The 25,254-nt window shown below is 41.5% G+C and overlaps 1 protein-coding gene across 2 annotated transcripts in view; it reads right to left on the bottom strand.

Moving 5' to 3' along the window:
* Positions 1-1,352: 1,352 nt before the first annotated feature.
* TRIM9 (tripartite motif containing 9) overlaps positions 1,353-25,254 on the bottom strand; it is a 118,745-nt gene continuing 94,843 nt past the window's right edge. For both annotated transcript variants that reach the window (XM_005894550.3, XM_014477856.2), the window contains exons 7-10: positions 24,993-25,131; positions 8,824-9,127; positions 5,576-5,738; positions 1,353-3,375 (exon numbers count right to left, since the gene is read on the bottom strand). In XM_005894550.3, the coding sequence (XP_005894612.1) occupies positions 3,313-3,375; positions 5,576-5,738; positions 8,824-9,127; positions 24,993-25,131 (669 nt within the window). In that variant the 3' untranslated portion in view covers positions 1,353-3,312. The remainder of the gene's footprint in view (positions 3,376-5,575; positions 5,739-8,823; positions 9,128-24,992; positions 25,132-25,254) is intronic.

The following is a 25,254-nucleotide window of genomic DNA, read 5'->3' as shown; positions in this document are numbered from 1 at the left end:
ACACAGTAGAGACAGAAAAAGAGGGTCTTATTTCCAGAAAATAGGGTGATTTCTTGCAAATCACTTAATTACTCCTATGAGGAAATAGGCAGGGGATCAGAAGTTCTATTAACCTTAGCACCAGGGAAAAATTAAAACATGGCTAAAGCATCCCAGTAGAGGAGAGAAAGGCAGAAAACCAGAAGATAGGGCCAATAGAGGAACAAGAACAAAGTAACAGAGTAGAGAGTGAGGAAAGAAGAGAGCAGAAATCTGGGTGGATACACAGCAGAAGTTCCAACAACTGTCAGAGGTTACATTCAGAGATTATAATCTGGACTGGATTGTTATGGAACCAGGTTCATCTTGCCTGAAGCACAGTGAACCAAAACGCTGAGGCTTTCAGCAAAGCAAGCAGGGAAACAAACCCGTCTCCCAACCGAAGGCAAGTGGCTTGGGATATTTAGGGGATAAGGAAGGAGGTTGGGCTGAGGCACAGGGCTTGAGGGGCACGGGGAGGGGCATGTGGAAGGTATGGGGCACATGGAGGGGTGTAGGGGGAAAGGTGATTGCCAAAAGCTGTGATAACAGTCATTCTGCCCAGGTGTAACTAATTACAGCCCTCTGTTGTCAAAAGGTCACCAAGGGGACACCTGCCTGTATATGCCTAGTTGAGGGGTCGGTCGGTGGTCCCATCCAGTCTTAATAAACTCAGTTCCAACTCGAAACAGCTGATGCCAAGTTTCTGGAAAACAACTGCCACAAACATCTTGCAGTTTAGGCTGCTTACTGCTTGGAAGATTTGCAAGTCTTAGAACAACAATCTAGATTAATGAAGGCAGGTAAAATGGATTTAATCCATGCTTTCAATATGTTTTTAGATGATGTTTTTCTTTTAATATAAACCCAAGACAGTTCATTTTAAAAGGCTAATAAACAAAGGAGATGAACAATGGTGTAATTATTTAAAAACAATCGTATCACTTAGCCGCTCTAAGAAATGGTGAAGGAACCAAGTTAAAAAAAGTCAGTGACATTCCATCTTGCAGGACAAGTTTGCGGCTCTTCTAGGAGCAAGTTTGTTAAAGTAAGTCCCCAGTGTTTGGAGGCATACCCTTAATGGCATCAACTATTAATATGTTATATGAAGTTAAGGCTGAGGAGGTCAGTACCACCAGGAGACAATGCCAGGCTCCTGAGGAGATGGGATGAAGTACATTTGCTTTCCCCAGTCCTGGGGGACCTTCCAATGACCCTTTGCTGAAGAAATATTGCTCTGACAAAAGTGAAGTGTCGTCCCAAATAGGCAAAAAAACTGCGATATTCTAAAGAGACATAAAATGTTCTCTCATAAAAATCATTTATTGGTACACCAGAAATATCCATTTTTTTTCTAGTACAGGAGCTATATGCATCTATAATTGCAATTCTGTGTAAACTACGTGTTACCAGTCACTAGAAATCTAATTAGCAGGATGGATTTAATAAAGAATAAGAGTAACTATGAGTCTACAGCGGCCCAGCCATCAAGTCTCATTGGAGTAAATCAAATATCAAATTAGTGTTGGCCTGCAACAGAGTGGTTCTGTAGCCAAGAAAAACCAAGGTGGACACAAACAGGATAGCACCCATTCAATAAATTAGGTACACTTAATTAGAAAAACACCACAGCAGATAGAAATAATCTAAATAAAGCACAAAAGTAAACTATTAGCTATTTACATATATTACTTTTTGCCCAAAACTTTAATTTGCTAGCTTTCCCATCCTACTGCTTTCCTTTCGTTACTTTTTTCTTTCATGGTGAATTTCTTGACCCCCTGGCAAATATTTAGACAACTAACCAGAACTTCTTTCAAGGTCCAACGTCTTCTAAAACTTCATGTCAAACTAAAGAATCTGAAAGGAAGCTTATATAGGTCTATCTCTACATGGAAGTAATACGTTTATTATTCTTCTATTTTGCTATTATCTCTGTTAAGAGCAGAGCAGTGACCTACAATTTCATTTTCCTTCCAAACATTATTTGAACTAGTCCAGAAAGGTGGGTTGTGAATGGCAGCTGAGTGGATGGAGAGCTCACCTGTGACAGGCACAGAAAGTGAGTCTAAACGGAGACAAGAGCGTGAATCCTGAGAATGGAATGCTGTGAGCTGCAATTTAAGATCCCCCATTACAGAGAACGAGAGCGCCTCCTTCTGGTTGTTACTTTTTTTTTTCACATTAGGTTTTTAAGGCTTAGTATCACTGCAGCATTAACAAATACAAATGCTGACATCATTTCTACTAAAGAAGGGCTTTGTGATGAATGGCAGCAGGTACCATAATTAAAATAGCACAGTTGGAAAGGCATTGAGTTGGTATGCTTCTGGTGCTATGGCCAGAATGTATGGATTTCTAGCATCATTCTGGGGGATCCGAAAGATCTTGCCAATGAGCATCTCTGGCCCTTTTTATTTCCTTTCTAGTACTAGTAACAGTTTGCAATAATTTTATTTTTGGTTTGTTCTCCTAGGACAATATAAGCTCCAGGAGGGCAGAGACCACACCTGTGTATTCACTATTGTGTCTCCAGCATCTAGAACAGTGTCTGGTCCATAATAGGTTCTCAATTAAAAACTTGTGATAAATAAATGAACCAAATCATGACGTCCCCTGGCCTGCCTATGTTTAGAGACTTTCCAGTTTCAATCAGTGACCAGGGTTTCTGACCCCGCCTAATGACCCAGATGTCCTTTGAGCCTCCACTGCTATGAACCTCTATGCAGTTGTGTAGCTATCATTTTTGTGCTTCAATGGATAGTAAAACTTTTCATTGCTGAAAAGACTAGCTATGCAGAGGTAACACTGCATGAGAGGTCACAGGGCAAGAACACTTAAGAACATTCTAAATGGCAAGCTCCAAGTTCAGCTCATTCTTCCCTACCTCTTCCTACCACCTACCTCTTTGACAGAGAGCTTAAGAAACAAGTTATTAGGAGAATTTTCTCTTGGCAGTGCCAGTTCGTAACTCATCAATGACACGATCAGAAGAAAAACAAAAGATAACTCACCTACATAAAAATTAATGTAAATAAAAGCAAAATCTGGGTTTGGAAACAAAGTGATACGGTGGGCTGTCTAGGTCCTCTGTTGGTTAGAACTGCTGACTATGGAAGAGAAAGCAGGCTTTACAGCAGTAGATAGGCTGGGGGGAAGGGTGTGCATGGAGGCGCTGTGGGTATGAGGACCAGCGTTTCTCCTCCTCTCTCTCCTCCAGGTCTGGCTGAGCTCCTTGCAGTCACTCTCAGGCGGGAGGTAAGAATAGGCAGCTGGCGCCTCCACGGCACATTCTTAGGCTATTGATGCTCTGCTGGAGTAGAAGTCGGGGACTTGGAGTCCCGTGTGAAGCGTGACCTAGGGGAAGAGACTGTGAGTCCTGGAGGCACTTTAGGAGCCCCCCTCCACCCAACTCACTAAGGGATCTGTTCACTTTTCTGTAACATCTGTTCTAGTAGACATCACAGAGATCTCCAGCAGAATTCAGCCTGTGCTAAGAACCTGGCCACCATGCTGGGCTCCTGATCCTGGAGACACTTGATAATATGATTCGAATCCACCTGCCTCTTCAAAGAATTCTGGGGAGATTGTGTTCCTTATGACTGAAGAATGAGGCATTGATTTGCAGGTGGCAAACCCTTTTGGCCGCATTGCAATGGTCACTGCCATATCCATGGATAGAGAACAGATGAGCAGACAACCCTTCCCCTATTATTTGTCCCCTAGTTATTTCAATTAGGATAAGCCTTTCACTTTGGGATGGCCTAGATGATTGCCAAGAATGAGGAGACATGGGCACTTAAACTATTTCACTGATTTCTGTCTAACCTCAGACCTCAGTGGACGGCTGCACCAATCAGGCTAGAACCATTTCTTGCAGTGCTGTCTGTCATCTCTCTCCACCTTGTCCCTGTCTTCCCCAGTCTAAGAGTCTTTCTCTGAAGATACTCAGAACATCCCAGAAACCTCTAAAGATCATTGAGTACAATAGTCTTTGCAAGGGAAACAGCTAAAAAAGCGGAAAACTTTGAATGAGTGTTTTCCAAAACACACTTCTAGGGAAATCTATGGCTTTCTTTGGTCCAATGTAGAGCCAAACTCTTGATGGATTAGATTTCAGCCTTCCAGAAAAACCCATCAAGTTGCAGCAAGAGAGAAGGGCAGAGGTCACTGGGTTGCAATCACTTCTACTGCACACATACTTATAAACAACAATGGTTTTTTAAAATAGCTCCCAAGATGGTAGTTCTGTATACAACAAAAATCATGAGCACTGTGTTGATACTTAAGCCCTATCTATTTTTCGGCAGCCATTTGCTGAGTGAAGTTCACAGCCAATGTCGAGTTCCAGCTCAAGATGGAAGTGAGCGCTCCCATCTCAGCAGTGGCTGGTAGGGCACCCTCTCGCGTGCCCTCATCTGTTCTCCCACCGCCCCCCATCTGCCCCAGCTGTGATTTCCTGGACCTTCTTTGCCCTGGCTGTTCCCTCTGCCTGGAAAGCCTTACCCAGCTCACTCCCTCACTTCCTTCAAGGCTCAGCTCACCTGTGACTGCAATAAGGCCCACCTATGCTGACCACCCTGCTTAAGACTGCCACTGCCCTCCCTACCCTGGCACTCTCGGTCCCCTACCCTTTCCTTGTCTTCTCTCCACTGCATATTGCCTTGCCGTTGTTGTTGTTTAGTCGCTAAGTCGTGTCTGCCTTTTTGCGACCCCATGTACTGCAGCACACCAGGCTTCCCCGTCCTTCACTAACTCCCTGAGTTTGCTCAAACTCATGTCTACTGAGTCAGTGATGCCATTCAACCATCTCATCCTCTGTTGCCCCCTTCCCTCTTGCCCTCAATCACTCCCAGCATCAGGATCTTTTCCAATACTGTCTTCTAATATACTATATAATTAACACAGCAATTGTGTGTATTATTTACTGTTTCTCTTGTAACTCGAATGCAAGCTCTAAGAGGGCAAGATTTTCATTTCTGTGTTTTCACTGATAAACAACAATACTTACAATACTTCAGTAGTGCCTGACATATCAAAGGTACTCAGTTGACATTTATTGGATGAACAAATAAGAAAACCCTGTTGTTTATATTTACAAAGAATCATTACTAACTAACTTGCAGGCAGGGACTATGTTTTCTCTCCCTAACAGAAGTGATAAGACTGCAGTGGAGAAGCTCCAGATTTCTAAGCATCCTGTTAGCACCTCAGGCTCACACTTTCACTTCTCAGGCACTCCTGGGGCTTTGCGGCAGTCATTTCATTTGCTTTCAGGCCAGCAGGTTCAAGAGTTTCCTTTCCACTAGAGAGGAATCTAGGGCTCAGGAGGACAGTCATTAGCCTGCCACAAGAGAATCCCAGTTTCCCCTGCTGCTGTTCACCAAACTGTGTCTAAATATAACGAAGGGGCTTATGCTGGTCTGGAATTATCTCCCTTGTCACGTCCGACCCGTCCCGCAATCCCCTCTCCTCCGTGTCTTGGTCTGGGCCCTCCCAGGTCGGGGACTAAGCTCACCGCCCCGCGGGCAGCCTCACAAATGGAGCAGCCGCTCACCTGCACGTTCCTGTTTAGGCTGACTGCCGGGAAGAACAGGCCCTCCACGTTCTCAAACGCGATGGGACCCTGCTGTTCGTCGTTGATAAAAAACGTCAAGGTTTTTCTATTGAAGTCGAGGAGGACCCCAATCGTGGCCCCCTTTGTGATCCCTCCCTCAGTTCTGTGGAAAAAGAAAACATGGGGATTCATTTGCCCGTCCTCCTTCTAGAAGTTCCCTGTTTGTATGGTTAAACCAGTATTTCTTAATCTGTTTAAAATTATCATACCCTACCCTTGAAGCCTTTTAACACAGTTTTCCTCTTAGTGACCCCTCCTCACATACAATTTTAATGCCACAGATATACTGTTTATCTGCATATGAGCTGTATGTATAGCTGTGTTGTGCCGTGCTCAGTCGCTTTAGTCATGTCTGACTCTTTGTGACCCTATGGATCATAGCCCTTCAGGCTCCTCTGTCTACAGGATTCTGGATTCTCCAGGCAAGAATAATGGAGTTGGTTGCCAGGCCCTCCTTCAGGGGATCTTCCCACCCAAGGATCAAACCCACGTCTCTTATGTCTCCTGCTTTATATAAAAAGTCTCCTGCATTGGCAGGTGGATTCTTTACCACTCACGCCACCTGGGAAGCCCATGTATATAAAAAAGTAAGATCTGCTTGCTCCCTGAACCAATTCTCACGCCCCTGTTGAGAATGCACAGGTTCATTGCGCTGCTCTGCTGTTGCTAAGAGTGAACCCCTTCACACACAGTATCCACATGGAGACACAAGCATCAAAGGCCGGGAACAAAAAGTAGCCTTTAGGCTATCAGAACTTTGCCTAGAGCTGTGTCTCAAGTTGTGAATTAAGCGTCATTCAATCCAAAATGATTTAATTTGAAAGTCAAAGTAAAGAGGCACTTAAGCTGAACCTAGAACACATGCATGAAAAATTAGATTTGGGGCCTCATGCTATCCATTAATCAGAAAAACTCATCCCAGAAAGATGGGAATTTGGGGCATACTGAAATTGAATTGAGAAGCTGGAGGCTCTCCATAAAATGGCATTGAAGAAGAGGAATCTCCTCTCTGTAAGGTGAAATGATTATACTCTAGGAGCTGGAGTGATTGTCATTAGAAACAAATTGTGTCTTATGCTTTAACTGATGGTTTCACAAAAGCCATTAAGCCTAGACAATCAGATCTGTCCTTTTCCTCCTCACTGAGATCCAGCAGTACTGAACTTCAGCCTCACAGACACGTGAGAGCGTTTTTCTTTTCCCCTTGGGATGCAGAACACAGACTGTGCACAGCCGTTAAAAATGCCGGGGTATCAATGGTGTCTTGGCAATTTCTCAGTTTCAGCAATGACGGCCCTGGTGCCATGCAGTTTACATGCAAGGCGACGTGTTCTGCTTTAAGAAACCGTTTCTCTGTATAGTATGGCAGTTGCGTTATTACCCCTTCATTCCAAAATAAAGAAGTTGAAAGGGAAAAGTAAGTGGGGTACATGGGTGATGGCATCAGAGCTGGCGACAGAGGGTCCCTCAAATGTGAATCCCTGAAGGTAACAGCTTCTCTACACATAGTAGGATTTGAGACCAGGCTGGAATGGCATGTGTGTGTTGCAAGTGAAAAGGGAAAAAATGAGGAGTCTTTTTCTTTCCTGTTCCTGAGAAGCAGGAAGATAAAGAGAACACTGAGCAGGCCTGAACAATCCTAGTTTTTTTCACTTTAACTGCTCCTAACTCTGTAACTAAGTTTGCTTCTTTTGCCCCCTAACTCTGCAGGAACTACACTTCACACCTAGTTTTCCTTTGACTCTATGCTATCTGGTGTTTACCCTTATAACACCCTTCCTGTTGTAGTTACACATCAGAAAGAAGGCCACAGAGCCATGGAACTGCCAGACTCAGGCACTGGGTTACTGACACCAGCCAGCATGACTGCCTTGGAAACAATGCAAGAGGAAGAAATTAAGATCCTAACACCTTTGTTCCCCATCTTATAGAAGCCCCTAGACTCCCCAGGGTGGGGGAGGCATGAGCCTGCTGTGTTCCCCTTTCCACTGGCTGAGAATTTGGAGCCACCTTTCTATTTCTTCCAAACTCTGTCTCTGTATTTTTCATCCGGCTTTGGCAGGCAGAGAAGGCCATAATTTTGGCCAGCAACACGTGCTCACTTCAAGGGACAGTGAACGAAGCATGACTGAATGCAGACGTAGAGAAACTACCCAAGGGAAGAAGTGGAGGCCCTAGGAGACCTACTTGCTAGAAGAGAGGCAGTGATGAGCACACAGAAGAAGCCGAGACAGTGGAGCCCACTGCCTACCACTGCACGACTCACTTTCCTTCTGACTGAATATAGCTGTAGTCCCCACACCCCCATTCCAGACACCAGTAAGAATGTAACTTGGGGATGTATTTGAGAATAAGGTGGACCAGGTTCCTAAAAGACACTTCTCTACCTAGAAAATTTGTGAAAAATACATTTGAGGAAGAAAACACAAACCAAATGAAAAAGGAAGTCTAGAGAAAATATTATAGGTACGAGTTAAATTATAATTGCCTAGGTTTTGGTGGTAAAGGAAAACTGAAAACAATTCCTGTGTTCTTTTTCCCCAGCAAACTGGGTGCTCTGAATCTATATAATAATAAGAGGGTTCTTCAACTATAAAACTATCCAAACTGGCATCCATAAGATTTAAATATATCATAAATTTAAACAAACCCATAAGATTTAGTTTAAATTAAAGTGCTCAATACCACTTAACTGTGGCACTGATAATGATAAGAACAGTGGCTTCTATTTTCAGATGTCTCTGATGGGAGGCATTTTTGCATGTCTCATTTAATCATGGGAGCATTTCTGCATGGAAAAATATGATTTTCCTAACTGGTGGATTTGGAAACTGATGTTGAGAAAAACTGAGTATCTTGTACACAAGTGCTTTTCTGGTAAGTTTTAAGACTGTGTTTTAGAATCCTGGAATGTTTTTCTATAATGGATATTCATGAGGATTCTTAGTTTGCAGCCCTAAGTGGACTACAGCAATGAGGGGTCTAAGAAAGTGCTCATGTCCCTATCATTATGCAAAAAGCAAAACACCAGGATGGACTCGGCTAAGAGCAGTAGAAGGTCTACTTAATAAAGATGGCCTGCCCAACTTCCTTCATGTTGTCTATTTAATAGGTCTCTGAACTTGGGCTATTGTTCTGGACCAGAAGCCAACATGAAGAAGGCTTGCTTGCGCGGGGCTGCAGGGTACCTGTTGGTGTGCGAGTTGTTGTGCATGAACCAGCTCCGGTTATTGTCCACATACATTGCCCAAGCTTTGTCGTCCTTTCCTAACATCACATCCTTCATCACGTCGATGCGAGCCACACCGAAGGCAGGGTCGGGGTGGTTGTCGTAGCGATCCACTGTCAGCTCCCAGTAGTGGACGCCCTTGGAGAAACCGGTCTTCCCCAGCACCACGCGGTCATCATAGCTACTGCAGGTCACAGTCAGGTTGTCATTGGAGAAGATGATGTCAGAGTGTGCCGAGCCAGGGTCGAAAGCAAACCAGGCCACTGGGGACAACAGAGGGGAGGGTGGTTGGTTACTAAGACGGACCCAACGAGTTCACACCATAATTTACTCCTGGGCAGGAGAGGAGTGTTTTGTCCCATTTTCATGCTTCCATGCGGGAAGGAAGTGTCCAGAGCCAGAAGGGGCCATGAGTGAGCAGACAGGGGGCACGTCCTGGGACCTGGGGCTCTCTGCACCCAGAAACAGATGGATGACACACGACCGATTCAGCAGGGGTTACCTGGCTCAGACTGCACTCCCAACCAGGTGATCCGGGAGTGAAGTGGCATCAAGTCCCTTCACCCAGTGACTGGCAGAACAGTACACCAGAGACATAAGGGAAGAGGGATGCACTAAGATGCCTGTGTAACCCTGAGACGGGGAGGCTAGTAACTAGAGTCCTAGATGGAGGAGGGATAAAACACACTCAGTGAAATATGGAAATACTCCTTCAACAGAAGTGCTCAATTTAGTTGTTTTGAAAATTTCCTCAGTGTTAGTGAAAACTCAGAAGCTTTGGAGCTATCAGCAACAGAAACTAATTCTCACGAGTGACTGAGACTTGGATGTAAGACTGGTTGCTTCCTTCATCACAGATATGGTGTGAGTGTTATTCTTAAAATGTAAAAAGTATTGGCAATTAGGTGCAGATCGAATGATGTCTTTGTATACAGTGCTGTGCCCAGGTTCTAAATGCCACCTACGAAGAACCTCCTCCAGACAGGCGGAATCGCTGATTTATCAAACCTGTGAACCACCTCACATGCATTTTGGTCTTTGCTATTGGTAACAGAGTAAGGTTATTCCATACCTGCCAACAGCTTTTTAATGTCAACTGTTGTCATTCCAAGTGAAAAGCATGGGAGAGAGAAATAGGAGGCAAAATTGACACTGATAAGAATACATGTCTCTTTTGATAGACTAACACCAAAAAAGGGCTAAGTTTAAAACTGCATACACTACAGCCATTGGTCTGATTAGTACCTTTTGCCCACAAGTTTTCTGCTTATAATGAGTGCTTGCATTGTTGTACAAGAAATCTGGGGGAAAAGTAATCTTCTTTGAGGTACAACATTTAAAAATACAGGCATCTTTTTCATTTTTTCTAAGTATGAGAGAAATTGCTATAATGGGATTTGAATGACAATTCAACAATTTTATTGACATAGAATAAGCTGCTACCATTTATTTTGTGAAGGGAATGGAGCATACCAAGCACATAAGTAAAAGATAACAATTACAATAGGTATACTTGCCTAATTGAGAGTAAGATGCAGATTGTGTCTCAAAATTGCATCCTATAAAGAAATACTACACATCAAAGCTATGAAACAACAACCAATTCAATAAAGATTATTTGTATACACGTAAAAAGCACCAGCTGAGTAGTCACCAGAGGCCTGATTCATGAAAAACCAAAGCCCTTTTTATGTTAGTTTACTTGCTGGAGTAAAAACTGCTTCTCTGCTCTTTCAAAATGAATAGTAGATTTTTCTTTTTTAATTTAATAAAGTCTCCTCCGATTGTTTCTAAACTGCAGAGCTTAAACTTTTTATCATCTTCTAAGTTTAACCTTTTCCAGTAAAGTTTTCATATTCAGAAGAAAACAAGAAAAATTCATCCAGTTGAAGTGGAGAAACCACTGGATCTTGATAAAGCTCCATTCTACATCACTATTCCATGTTCTTCTAACTCTGGTTGTGCCAAAAGGCCTTTACCGTGACTTGGGCCTGAGTCAAATGATAATTATAGAATTAAATATGTGGTGTAATCCATATGTTATTAAAGACATCTGGTAATTATTAATAATGACATGAAATAAATGTAGAAAAACAAAAATGACCTCCTGTCTTTTTCAGATTGTTTTACTACCTCATCCTTTTCGCCTAAGGGAGGGGAGCCAGCATGAAGGCTGATGGGGTGGAGTGACCTCAGAGATACATTAGAATCACCTGTGGAACTCTTGCACCCACCTTCCCCTCCTTAATATTTGGATACTCTTACCTCTTCCATGAGAGGCTTCATCAGGGTGGATGAAGCATTCTAGTCTTAAAATGTTCAAAGTCGTGTGAGCTACAATTTAAAGTGGTGTCAGTGACTGAAATGTGTTTTTGATGAGCACTAGGATATCTCCTAGAAAGGATCATTTAATTTTTTTTTCAACTCAGTCAGGCCTTTATGTGCTAAATGAAGGATAATACACTGAATGAAAAGAATTTTAAAAGAATTAAGAAAGCACCTTAGAAGGGACTAATGATTGAATTAAAAGCACAATGTAAAGATTATGACCTTACTTTTGGTTACTTTATTTTTCTCTGAGATGGATTCATTTGCAAAAATGGCAGACAACTTGTTTAGTTTCTATCAATTATCATCTCAGTTCCTATTCACAGGTGAGAACTTAGTGAATATGGAACACATGGAGTTTTAAAACTGTATCTCATCCAGCTTTGGAAATAAATCTGCAGAATGTGAATAGGGCTTTAAATTTTTTTAAATGAATCATGCCTTGTGCAAATCTTTGTCAAAACAAGCTTTCTGAAATCTTTTTACACTACTTTAAATACACCATCGTACATTTAAGGTTCAAAGATACAACAATGGTGTCAAATACAGCCATCAAATATCCCCAAACCCACATTTCATTTTATTCTTGAGACAATATACATTACAAAGACTATAACATTATTTCAGTACATTAGACACAAGTGGAGAGAGTTCCATAACAAAGCATGTTTAAAAGCCAATAGTGCACAGAGAAACAAGAAGAAACATAAAAGCACAAAGAAAAACAGTCATTTTAAAGAGAGCTTGAAGTCCCTGCATCCTTTTTGCACTGTCATGCTGTGGCCTTCTTCATTCCAGGATGTGGGATGAGCAAACAGAATAAAATAACAAACAAAAGAAGCCTCTGGAAATGTAAAATGTGCATCATGTGTAGCCCTGATTACAATATAGTCCTGAAGAGATCAAATAGGTCTGCGTCTTAGATATTTTAAGATTCTATTTTCTAGACAGAGTTCACGGAATAGTATCACCAGTCCAACTTGAAACCTGAAACCCTGTCACAACCCTCTCAGCTGTGGGAAACTTCCGGAGGCCTAACTTCTCAGAGACTCCCATCTTTGGGCCTTAGGCTAGTTAAGGCTTTCTGATTTAGCTGGTGATTGTCCCTTCTCTTTGCTTAGAAAAAAATCAGCCTTGAGTACACTGTCTGACCAGTGAGCAAGGCTTTTGCAGAAAATACTTTCTGCTCTCTGGTTTGCCTGCTTTGCATGATGCATTCTGCTGTTGGCAAGTTTTTTACTTTTTTCAGTAAAGATCTCTTGAGTCTATGTTTAATCAGACCACTCCAGGCTGGATGCACTGATCCAGTCTCCCAGACACAGCTGGTTTCCTGGATACAGCAGGGTTGCAAACCTCCAAACTAAGGCCACAGCCTCCCCTCAGCCAGCACCTGTGCGTGCTACGCCATGGCATGTGATGACAGAGCAGGGTTCCCACGGTGGTGGTACCAGCTTGTGCAAAAAGAACCACTTCACTCATCACTTTTCAACACCATTATATACACTGACCACAGCTCGATGTTAATCCTCACAGCACACAAACATGAATGCCACAAATCTCCCATCATCCAAATGCTCCTCATACCGGAAGCAGGCCACAGACATAGAGATTAGCTCACTGCCCTCCGCACACACATGAATAGCAAGAACAAAACAGGTATTTCCGAGATGCCTTCAAGGCACAGAGATCAAGAGGAGAGGTCAGACGAGCTCGGCTCACCCGGTGCATTGAGAGACTGTAAAGAGGAATGCAAGCTCAGCTGGTGGGGTGAGGATCGGAAATCAAAGTAGGCTCTCCCGGGGAAGCTGGGTTGTAGATTAAGGGTGGAGGAGAAAGGACTCATTCTACGGAGCGGCAATCTTTCCGAAGGCACTGGAAAAGGGACTGTCTGTTCTTCTGAGTCTGTGTCTAAATGTAAGATCAATGCAAACTAGAGATCAGAAATCTGCCACCTGCCGGGCACGCTTCCCCAAGACCTGCCTCACGAATGCATTTTCACAAAGCCTCATCCACCCCATCGAGGCCAATGTGGTTTAGGGAATTCTTGGCAGGACAGAACTCAAACCAGAGGACACTTCAAACATCACAAACGATTGTCTTCATTTTCCCTTGATTTTTACGGGTACAGAAAGTATTGGAAGTTTCCTTTTAATTAAATATCTTTAGAGCTGAACTTAGAAACTTTAAATTAACCCATTGATGACCAAGAGATCAATACTTTACCCTCTTCACATCTGTTGGGTATTACTATTTGTACAACAATGGTCTCTGAAAAGGTTTCTATTTAGGAGGTGACGGTTTTTACTAACTCTGTGCTGTTCCATATGTTCCCTTTTCTCTCTTAATATATATACTTCTGTTTCTAAATGGACAAGATGGTTTTTCTATACCAGCATATCCAAGACTTGCTCTTTAAATCAGAGAAGGACAGTGGGCTGAACAAGTAACCAGGGAAGGAGCCTTACCTTTGTTTCTGAATTAAGATCAGCCCTTAGGGGTGCCCTTGAATATCTCTGGTTCTCTAAGAATAAACGACCACGGGCAGTGGTGAGGTACATTGGTCTTTATTGGCAAAAATGTCTTTATTTTCAGATAGTCAGGTCTGGAATGAAGATGGCTATTATACCATAGTAATGACATATCAATTGCTTCATCTACTTTTAGAATTTAAAGTAATTTAGAGGTAGTTTCTCACCTCTAAATTACTGAAATCATTCCTTTCTCATTTGTTAATAGGTGGTTGTAGGCTGTAGAGTGATCTAGTCAGAGACACATGTTTTACCAATTGGGGACATCTTAGAACTCAATTTGATAGTAACAATTCAGGAAATACAGAGAGCATGATGGTAGTATTCTAGTTCCAAAACCACAAAGGAAATTTCTTCTCATTGAAACAATAATTTCGTTTTGGTGGCTAAAGTGTTCCTGGGAATATGTTTCTGGTTTGAGTCTATTAGCATGTTCCTCTGTACCGAACATATCCTTATTGTATCAAAATGCTATTCCATGCATGCTCAGTGTAGCATATGTGTGCAGAGTGGGATCCTATTCGAGAAGCTCAGAGCAGGGCACTGGCAGGTTTCAGTTCAATACTGCCAACCCAGCCTCATGTTCATTTTTGAACTTATAACATTAAAATTAGCTTTTCAGGCTACTTTTTCTTTAGTTTGGGGCAAGTTTTTTTTCTTTTCTTTAATAAGAAAAGTACAAACAAGGTTTTCAGAGAAAAGAAACTGCTATTTATGGAGCTGAGGCATTGTGTTCCCAATAATACATTCCAATTTTCTTCTACCTAAACTTCACATGGTTGGAATAAATTGGCATGTGTGACTATTTCTTGTTAAGAAATGATTTATGATATAATTATCTCAAAGTAGAATTAGTCTTTTAGTTTAATAGAAAAAGTTGAAAGACAATTGCACAACACCACAAACTAATATGGGCATCTTTTAGGGGGAGAATTTACAACTGCATTTATCACAGTAAAATATTTTTAACAAGAATTTTCTTAGAAATGTATCTTTCACCAGGTGGTAACAGCTAATTCATTATATTTAAAATACTTGTTTCTCCAATAATTAAGGAAAAGGCCATATATAATAAAATGAATTCTGGAGTATACTGAACCCCCAAGTAATCATCTGAAAACCAGTGAAGAGACGTGTACTATATCCAGACTCAGGAAGCAAATCCAACCCCATCATACTCACCTCTTCTATTCTCAGCACCAGGAAGAAGCACCTAGAGTTGGTGATGGGACCACTCTGCAGGATAGGGGCTGAGGGCAGCTATGGTTATTCATGGGGTTAGTAACTGAACACTAGAATGGTTAGTTTTTCTATCCTTTTATGTGAACCATTATTGATGACCCAATTTTCCTTGAGTCCTCTTAGTCTTGAGCCATGTTCTCTATTCAGGCAAGCTTACTTAATATCCATGTTACCCAATCACTCCATCTCTGCTCTGAGTTTTTCTTACCTGTGGTCTCCCATACCCTACCAGCTGGGCTCTTACCTTGTACTGCTACCCCATTTTCTCTAAGAAGTTTTAAAAAAAAGTCCTACTGCTTCATGAAAACTGTCCAAATGAAGCACGAGAGAGAGAGAGAGAGAGAGCTAGAGAGAGAGAGCGAGAGCGAGCATTTGATCCCAGCAAGATGCTTTGTGCCTTTCTCCCTAGGCATAGGGTGCAAATGTCAGGTCAGTTGCCTATAGGTCATCTAAACCATTTGATAATACCTTAGGTTGCAGGAGTCTTAGAGGGAAGACACTTATCTTGATATCATCTGAGCAGCAATAATAAGCTTCCCCTTGAAATCCTCTAGGTTAGGGATCTCATGGCCTCTGGGCAGCCTCCTCCTGTTGTAGTTATTGCTTACATTGTTCTGGATATACCATTTTGGGAGCCCTACTTCTCAAGTGTAGCATTACTGAGGCCATATTCAAGAGCAGTCATGGTTCTCTTTAAAAATAATCACTTTTCTGGGATAAACAGAGTTGATTTCCAATCTTTCTTCTAAGGTATGGATCTCAAATCTTTACTCTCCTCATCATGCCCCTCTGGACATGTTCAAAGACGTGAACCAAAGACAATAAGACAATATTGGGAACAGTAATGCTACACTCATGTTTAGCCAAATCACACAACTCACACTGAGCATACACACAGCTATCTATGGTGTGTATTCTGTTTTATACCCTGGGATGCAGAAAGGATCTAAACTGACTTCCTTACTTTCCCTCAAAGCACAACTACTGAGATCTGGAGAAGGCTTTTCAGCCATTAATATTCTATTAGTCATGACAAAGAGGAATTGGGTTAGTGTTTTTTTTTCAGAATACATGATATGAGGCTATGTTTTAGGTCATAGCTAATATTCAGGATAATTATTATTAATTTTTAATACATTGGTCACTAGAGAAAGACAAATAGCTCCTTAAATATTTTAAATTTCTTATGTTTCATCACATGTAGTGATCCTGTCTGCTGAAGAGCTTTGGTAAGCAAAAGCAATTTAGCCAAAACAGCAAGGGAAAACAGAACACCAGCTGAATACTGGTGTAGCAATTTTGGGCATATCAGTAACTCTGGGAGAGGGACTGTGTTTATAATGGGAATGTGTCAGGACACACTTTCCCTCAACTTGGTCAATGAGCATCATTCTCCTCTGGTCTTTGCCTGGACTGTTTTCTCTTTCCATCTGGAACTGGCTGATTCTGGAGTTGGGGCCTCTGCTTGAAAGAAACAATCAAGAATTATCAAAGCAAAGATTGACTGGGGATCAAACATTATTTACTGAGTTTTGGGTTTGAGGCAAAAAAAGGATATTTAAGTGGTGTATCTCTTTTTGACTTACTGAATATTTATTTTATTTTTTCATTAGCAGACACTGTATTAGAACTGAGTAACTAAATAGGAAACATTTAGAGAGAATCTGTCTTATACTATTGATTTTTACACTTTTGAAGACAGAATTTCTTGACTGATTTCAACATGTACAGTGCACTAGAGATTTCTATGGGTGTTGCAGACTCTTTGGAAATGTGTAGTCTTTGAGGTGTTAATTTTGGAATCCAAAGAGGAAAAGCAAATTGACAGGGGTTCCTTATGACAACGTACATTAACCCAGCTTCCTTTATGCTCTTGTAGAATTCTTGGTTATCGTCCTGTCTGGTATGAAAAGCTTCATAACTTAAGCAGCCTTTGGATACTAGTTCAACAAAATGGTTGTATTTCAGAGCTAAATAAGGCAAAATATGTCACTACGAGTTGCACAAGCAGCATTAAAGATGAGTTCCAGTTCAATTATAAACAAGCTGTAAAATAATTTGTTTTCTTGGGAGGAATTTAAAGAGACCAAGAAATGAATGAAGAAGGCGAAGTTTCCTTAAATGATCTAATAAGCACCCCAAGTCACAATTATATCCCACTGGTACATAATTTACAATGAAAGGTGGTATTTTAATCTTTCTTAAGTGTGGCATTAATTGCAGTTGAGAAGTGAGAAACAAATCTGTTTTGAAAAGCTCCTTTTAAAAGAAGAAATGAAACACCCTCTTTCCACCATGGGACAGTTGCACACTCTGTCACCAAGTCCTCCATTCCAATTTAGAACATCAGGTAATTATTTATAAGGAAACTATTAATACAAAAGAGTGGATGCAAAAGATTCCAAAGGACTAAACTGCTCCCCAGATGGTCAGATACAAAGTGCATTCCCCAGAAGCAAAAATAGGGTTTGGATCCAATTCAGTCCTATGAAAAATCAGGAAATTCCCTGGATGTCATACATGTTGTCAAAATTAAAAGGAACAAAATCTCTTTTTTCTCTGGGCTTTGAAAGCTATCATTATGCCTCTCACTTTGGATTTTGTAAAATCTACCCAAATTTGTTCAAGTATGATTTACCTACCTTGAAGAATTTGTCCTGGAAATGCATATTCTTCTAAGTAAACACAATTTTGGGGGGAGGTGGTGGGCTGATGCTCAGAGTGAGAAAGAGTAAAGCACAGGCAAACAGGAAATATCTCCAGTGGACCATATACAGTTCTTTATTTGATCCTTTATTAACTATTCCTATTAGTGTTGAATTTTCAGTATCACAGGCAGCCTCTAAGAACCACTATACCCCTGGAGGATACGGGAGGTGGCTACACTTGTTCATAGCATTTACTGAAATAATTAACAGCTTTCAGCAGTAATTTTGAAGAAAACCAGGGTGTATTAATTGTAAAGAATTTAGAGATCATCTGTTCTAAGTTTAAAGTGTTAGAGACAAACAACACCCTGCCCCCCAAACAAAAACAAAACCCTGAAGTCCAGAAAGATTAAGGAACTCATTTAAGTCACACTACCAGCTGTGATGTGATTGGATAAGGACACAGGCAGATCAATTCCTGGTGGATACAATTTTGGGGGTGGTAAGGTCATTGGTCTCTTTTGTGCCTTGGAAATGTATAAAATGTAAGGTTGATGCTATAGGCCATGGGGCATGTATTGGAGGTCTCAGGGGTGACCCAGCTTTGTGTAGATGATCTAATTATCATTCTCCAAACCCTGCATTATACTGAGGATGAATCTTTCTTATCTATATATAGAGTAGTTCTCGGGACTGTGGTGGATACAGATTGAAAGGCAAACACATTACCCTACCCTTTGGGATTCTGGCCACATGGGATGGGTGGACTGAGAGCAGGTGAGGTTCTTTTTCTCCCACAAGGTTACATCTTCTCTTGTGGGATGGGGGATGTCTTAGCGCAGCAAAGTTTAAGAGTACAGTAGCTACCCCGGCCCCTGATTACTATAAAGTATCTGCAAAGAGGTTGTGAACAAAGGCATCTGGGGTCATGCTGGGCCTACATTCTGCCAACATTCTGCCTGCATCACTGACTATTCTCTGGGTTATTTCCTATGATGTGTGGGAGAAGGCGCTATCACACTTGAAAGGGAACTGTGATGCTGAGAATCTAACGGGGGAGAAAAGGGCATTTTAATCTTTATGAATAACCTCTTCTATGTCCCCTTTTTAGAAAGCAATTTCTAAGATATCATTTCAAGAATCCCAACCCTTTAGTTGTCATTAGATAAAACAATCCTGGAAAGTGTTGGGCAGGTGGCTCCTGTGGATGTTCAACAAAGAGGATGCTTGACAGCACATTTTCTCTGTGCTCTGAGCTCCTGTATGTGGGCAGCGCTGGAATTTACAGCCTTATCTACAGCCTAATTCTTTCCTGATCACTGATTATTCTTCCCACTTGGCCTCACAGTCGAGATCTGGAGGGCTGAGAGCTTCTGTGAATAAGTAGCTCTTTGGTTTCAACCTGAGCAGGGCTCCCAGTTCCAGATCTCACTTGGTGGGGTCCTTCCAGGACCTCAGAGATGCAGCTCTGACATCCTTTTCCTTCCCAGGCAGCAACTGGTCACTGCCAGCTGAAAAACGTCCACACTGGGGAGAAACTCAGCCTGGGCAGGTGTGTGTGTGTGTGTGTGTGTGTGTGTGTGTGTTAAGGAATGACAGCCATTCCCACATCTCTTTCTTAAAGCAGGAATATTATTCTTTAGAACGAAACTCTAATGTGACTCTTTGAAAGTGTTAGAAGTCCTATTTCTGCCTGGGGTTTCTGGATGAATACGTGAAGCAGCTACACAGTACTGCTTCCACAAGCTGTTTTCAGACGTTTAGCAAATAGACTTAGGATAGTTTTCTCTCTTTCCCTCCTATTGGTTGAGTGCAAATAGCACTGTTTTAATGTCAGCATCAAAATGTACTGTGCTGGGCACTGGAGCTGAAAGGCTCAGGCCTGACACGTCATTTATCCTCTCCTGGGCTCCATTTTGCCATATGTAGAGTGGGAATAACAAGAATAATATTTTTCTCCCAGAGTGTGGTAGGCAGAATAATGACCTGCCAAAAAAATGTCCATGTCATAATCCCCAGAATCTGTGACTATGTCACCTAATATGGCACAGGGAACTTTACAGATGTGAATAAATTAAGGATCTTGAGATGGGACATTATCCTGGACTACCAAGGTGGGCCCAAGGGATTTAATCACAAGGATCCCTTATAAGAGGAAAACAGGAGGATCAGAGTCAGAAAGAGATTGAAAGATGCTATGCTGCTGGCTTTGAAGATGGAGGAAGGGGGCATGAGTCAAGGAATATAGGTGGTTTCTAGGAGCTGGAAAAAGAAACAGAACAAATTCTTCCCTAGAACTGCTTCCAAGGAATGCAGTCCTGCTGATGCTTCACTTCTAGCCCAGTGAAACCCATTTAAGATTCTGACATCTAGAATTGTAAGGTGAAAAATCTGTGTTGTTTTAAGCTACTAACCTTGTTGTAATTTGTTAAATCAGCAATGAGAAACTAAAACACAGGGTAAATCTGGGATGCTACAGCAAGAGGACAGAAGAGAGGTTTAGACACTAGTGATGGGTACAGAGGTACAAAGTCTATACAGTGGTCTTAGAATAAACAGAAAAGAATCCTTATGTTTTCCTTAGGCCCTTACAGAAAATGGATAGCTTTTATACAATTCCTCCACTGAATTTCAGTATCCTAAAAATATTTGCAGACTTTCACGTTGCTGTCATTTTTACAGAATCTTTTAAAGGATAATGAAGAAAGTTCTTAGAAGCTCTACACAAAATGAAATAGGGCTTATTATCAGAGTATTTGGTGAGGGGAGGAGGAAGTACTTATATTCCATAAAGCCTTCTGAAATATACTTGAATACCCTGTTACCAAGAGTTCCAGAATACATACTGACTTTTAAATGTACAATGTGGAAATCATTCTAAAATACATTACATGCTTTCTGGCTTTCTTAATCTGAGCATATGCCCCAAGAACATTTGCTTTTGATTTTTTGGATTTTTCAGTTTTTCCAGTTACTTTCTTTGGTCAAGGCTGCCAATAGCTTCAATTCACTTTTATACCAAATTCTTCTTCTCTCTGCTAATGTGATGCCTCCAATCTGTTGCACTCTTTGCAAATGAGTCAATGAACTCTATGGAATTGTGGGTAAACTAAGAGTAAGTGAGAGCCAAGTGACACCAAGGGCTCTGCTGTGAGAACATCACAAAAACTTCTGTATCTTTTCTTTTTCTTTTTTTGCCAATCATAGGTCATTGTTGCTTATATCTTGATTCTAAGATGACTACCCACGTTGTAGGGTGGATATCTTAGTTCTGGAGAGACGAGGGGGTACCGTAGTTTTTTGCCACTCTGAGCCAGGTGCCATGAGATTCAGGGAGGAGGAAGAATAAAGCCCATAAGCTCTAGGGCAGGGCCATGCTATGTGCATCTCTGTGATCATGAAATCGACATGCTCAGTTAATGTTTTTGAGTGAATGAGGATTCCTTTGCAAAGTCAGCTCAAGGCATATTTTGAAGTCTTTGCCTTGCGTACAGTTATTCCTTCTGTTTAGATTTCTCTCTCTCTCTCTGAGAAGTCTTTCCTTCCCTTTATATCATATTCATTTTCCCCTCAGTATGTTGTATTTCATGTCACTATTAGATGCAAGACAATCATATTTTCTATGAAAATATGAATTAAAAACCTTCTCTTAGAAACGTTTTTACTTTTAGAAGCTGCTTGTTAGTTGAAATTAAATTCTAAATACTAGAATTAAGGTGATATTAAAAATGGAATAGCTCATACATTTCTTATGTAAAATCTGGAAGCAATTTGCAAACATAGATCAAGAGTCTTTAAAATGTCCATATTCTTTAGTAATTCTTAGAATGTGTCCAAGGAAAATGATCTTTTTATGCAAAGGGTTTTATTTTTTGCACAGAAGGTGCAACTCTCTGTGCTTTAATTTCTTGAAGAATTGGTGAGCTTCAGCTTCTTTTCTGCTGAGAAGGCTGCATGAAGTGACTCCCTGGCTCTGAGAGCTGAGGGGAGTCAGGGAAAGAGCTTTACCAGCCAGATAATAGTATTAGTGAACTATTTGAGTGCTAGGAATATTATCTTTGGTCTATCTTATTTTTTTCTCCAGATTTTAAACAAAGGGGAAAAAAGTACAGTCTATTTAGATAGGTAGGAGAAAAGTAGGGGGAAATAAACAAAAATTTTCTGTCCTATTCTCACCCATGTCTAAATATTTTTTGGCAGGAGAATAGACTTCAAGACACAGAATAAGCCTGAGGACTTTATTAATGGAGCCTTGTTATATAATATTTTAAACAAATACTCTTTGCAGATGGTTTCAGAGACTGTGACACAGCCATCATGGATATCAAATGAATCATTTAGAAATACATATATAACCAGGCTATGGGCCTTATTTTAAAATTTCATTAAAATTCTTAACTGCCTACAGTTAAGCTTATTCTTCAGTCAGGGTACTTTGGTTTGGATCTGCAGCTGGACTTATTCTCATGGCAGTTTTAAGTCCATGCCCAGGAGCTTTGCTTTCAGGGAACTAACTAAGCTTGAATTCAGGTAATAATGTGTTTTCCTTTCCTGATCTCTTTTGATAACACATTCTTTATACTTTCCATTGCATTAAATTACTTTCCATTGTTTTCCTGATCCCCTTACACAAATCATGTCTTCCTTACGGTCCCCTTCCTTTTCTCACAGTGTTCACCGTAATTTGTAAATATGCAATATTTGTGTGTCTATTTCTTTAAGGCTTGCCTCTCTTCCTAGACTGTGAACTCCGTGACATCTGGGGTGACCTCTGCTCAACATTGTATACCCATATCATAGCATACAGCAGACACTTATCAAATAATGCCCAACAAATAGACAAATATATTTGCTTTGAAAAAAAAAAAGGTCAGAATTCACAACAAACAATGTGGACATTTGCTCTCCCCCACATAATGTTTTACCTTTAGGTCAGCAGAAGGTTTTGTGATAGTTCAAAGGGTTAAGTGACAAGTGATTTCAACCTTGGACTAAATGCATGAAAATACAAGTTAGACTTGCTATCACATATGAAATTGTACCCTTCTGTGATACAGACTTTTTATTTTGAACCTTGGAAAGGGGTTAACTCTTGCTAAAAAAGAACATAAAAGATTTTGTTAAAGTAGAGAGCAAACCAACCATCCCATCACCCACAATAGCAGCAAAGAAAAAAACCTCCAAAGTGAACCTTTTCAGGAATGGTAGGAAATGAGATTAATAAAGTATAAATTCAGCTAATGTATCGCAACTCTGTTAACAGCATTTTCTCATTGATTTCTAAAAAACAAAAATGAGGTATAATTCTTTAGGCCTATATTTTTCTCAATGGTTACAGACTGATCAAACCTCTCTTTTTTTAACAAGCTATTTGCTATGTTTTTTCTTGCTTTTTAAATCTTGTCTTACTGTTGTAATGAATTAGAATGAGGGAGAAACAAATAGAACAAACCAAAGTTATGGAGAAAGTATGTGTGTGAACTTTATTTCATCATGATAAAATCACTTCTGTGCAGTAACAGAGAATACTGACATCTACACGATGATAGGGTGTTCTTTGTATTTAGATACATACCTTATATTTGTACACAATATATAAAATTCATGGAGGAAATTAATTTCTACAGTACAGTTTCTTTGTTGGAAGAGGACTTGTTCCGTTAGTTTCTTTTAGAAAATGACCCCCAGTTCTGTGACTGTGGTACCAAGGATCGCAGTTCCAATCCTGTAATTTATTAGACACCATAATCTTATGAACATTAATCGAAACTTAGAAACTACATCCTCCTGCAGGATGAAAAGAGAGACGTAAGTGCTCAGGCTGCTATGCTATAACTGATTTTAGCAGAATAGTATGACTTCCATGATGCATTATGAATAGAAATAGTTTTCCCTTAGGTCTGGTGAACAAAGATTAATAACATTGCTACAAATTGTCTGCCTGCTCTGATGGCATGCACTTCACTCTTTAATCAAACTGCTGTATACACACATGGGAAACCAGGCCATCCCCCTTGAGGCCCTTTTGCATGGCACCTAGGAAGGCTCCTGGAGGGCTTTAGCACTTAGCTTTGGGAAGGCAATTGCTCTCAAGCTGGTAATTCTCTTCCCAGAGAGAAGCTGCCAAAATGAGGGTCCCAGAGGAGGCTTAGCTACCACATCCCTATAACCCAAGTCAGGGTAGGTCACGTGGGTTTGTCCCTTTCATTGAATTCTTCTCTTTGAGTAGCATCACTCAGACACACAAGTGCTCCCTAAGTGTGGTTTTCACAGCTAGGGGCCTTGCAACCTTGCTGTGGGATTTAAGTTGTGCTTGTTTTTAACCATGTGAACCATTTTAGAGGGTGACCGGCACATGCTGAGGTTTGTGGGAAGTGGGAGAAAACGCCACCACAGTTCTTTCAGCTAACATTTTGAATGTGAACAAAATCAACATAATTAGCTCTGCAGAGGGAAGTTATGGAGAATGCCATGGGACGGGGGTGGCTCCTGTGATTAAAATGACACCCAGAAGGTCTGAAAATGCTTTGGCACCGACCACAAATTCCTCACCATAGGTTTAATCTCATGTGTGACGATTGCTTTTAGAGTGAAAATGTGAAGTGGCTCAGAGGTTATACCTGGCCATCAAATCCAAGCCCCTCTCCTGAGATGGGTGGCTTGTTTCTGATGACCAAGATATTTACAGTATAGCCAAGAAGCAAAAGTTCTCTAGAGATGGACCTGTGCAGAGGGCCCAGGCAGGCTAACTAAGCCTAGAGGGACTGGCAGAGGTGAGAATGGCCAGGTAATGCCGAGGTGCTGGTCTCCTCCTGTCTGGTGCCCACAGGGAGCCTGGTCCTGGTGCATGAAGGTTAACCGGGAGTGGCCAACAGGCCCTCTTGGCATAGCCCTGGGCCCCACACCCCTTGGAAACACATTCAGTTGGATAAATCCACAGCGGAAAGGACCTTGGCCCCACCCTCAGATACGAGCAAGGGCTACAAAGCAATTTAGAATCCTCTGGGCAAAACTGGCCAGTGATGTGTGTCGTGGACAACGGGAGCCTGCCCTAGAGCCTAGGTAACATTCGCCTCACACACCACGGCACATTCAGGCCTTCACTTGTCAGCTTCTTCCGCTGCAGCTTATTTAGAGTGTTATCAAAGGAAGCCGCCGGCCCAGGCCATTGGAACTGCTGCTGTGGACACTTTGGTCTGATCCCGTCCACACACCATGAGCTCTCTAAATGCAGGAGAGAAACAGCGGCTCTGTGCCAGAATGCAGGGCAAGTCATGGAAACACTTGCGAATGTGGGCAGTGGTGGGGTTACCTCCGGGCTTGCCAGCCATTCTAGATGCCTCGCAGTTCTCGCTCTGAGGGATACTGCTGAAGGGCCTTACCCTCGGACGTCTGCAGGACCAGCGTCTTGCTGTACTGGCTGACTCCCGTTTTGTTGAAGGCCTTGATGCGAGCATTGTACGTGCTGTTGAAGTGAAGACCATCCACGGTGCACATGGTCTCCTTTCCAACATATACTTCCTGAGGGTCAGAAAAGAACGGGCCACCATTTAACTCTAAACTTGGCTCAGACAGTAAAGAATCTGCCTGCAATGCAGGAGACCTGGGTTTGATCCTGGGTTGCGAAGATCCCCTGGAGAAGGA

Source organism: Bos mutus, chromosome 10 (genome assembly GCF_027580195.1).
Source record: "Bos mutus isolate GX-2022 chromosome 10, NWIPB_WYAK_1.1, whole genome shotgun sequence".
NCBI lineage: Eukaryota > Metazoa > Chordata > Mammalia > Artiodactyla > Bovidae > Bos > Bos mutus.
The sequence above is the reverse complement of the archived record's forward strand: the minus strand, read 5'-3'. Positions and strand labels throughout refer to the sequence as shown.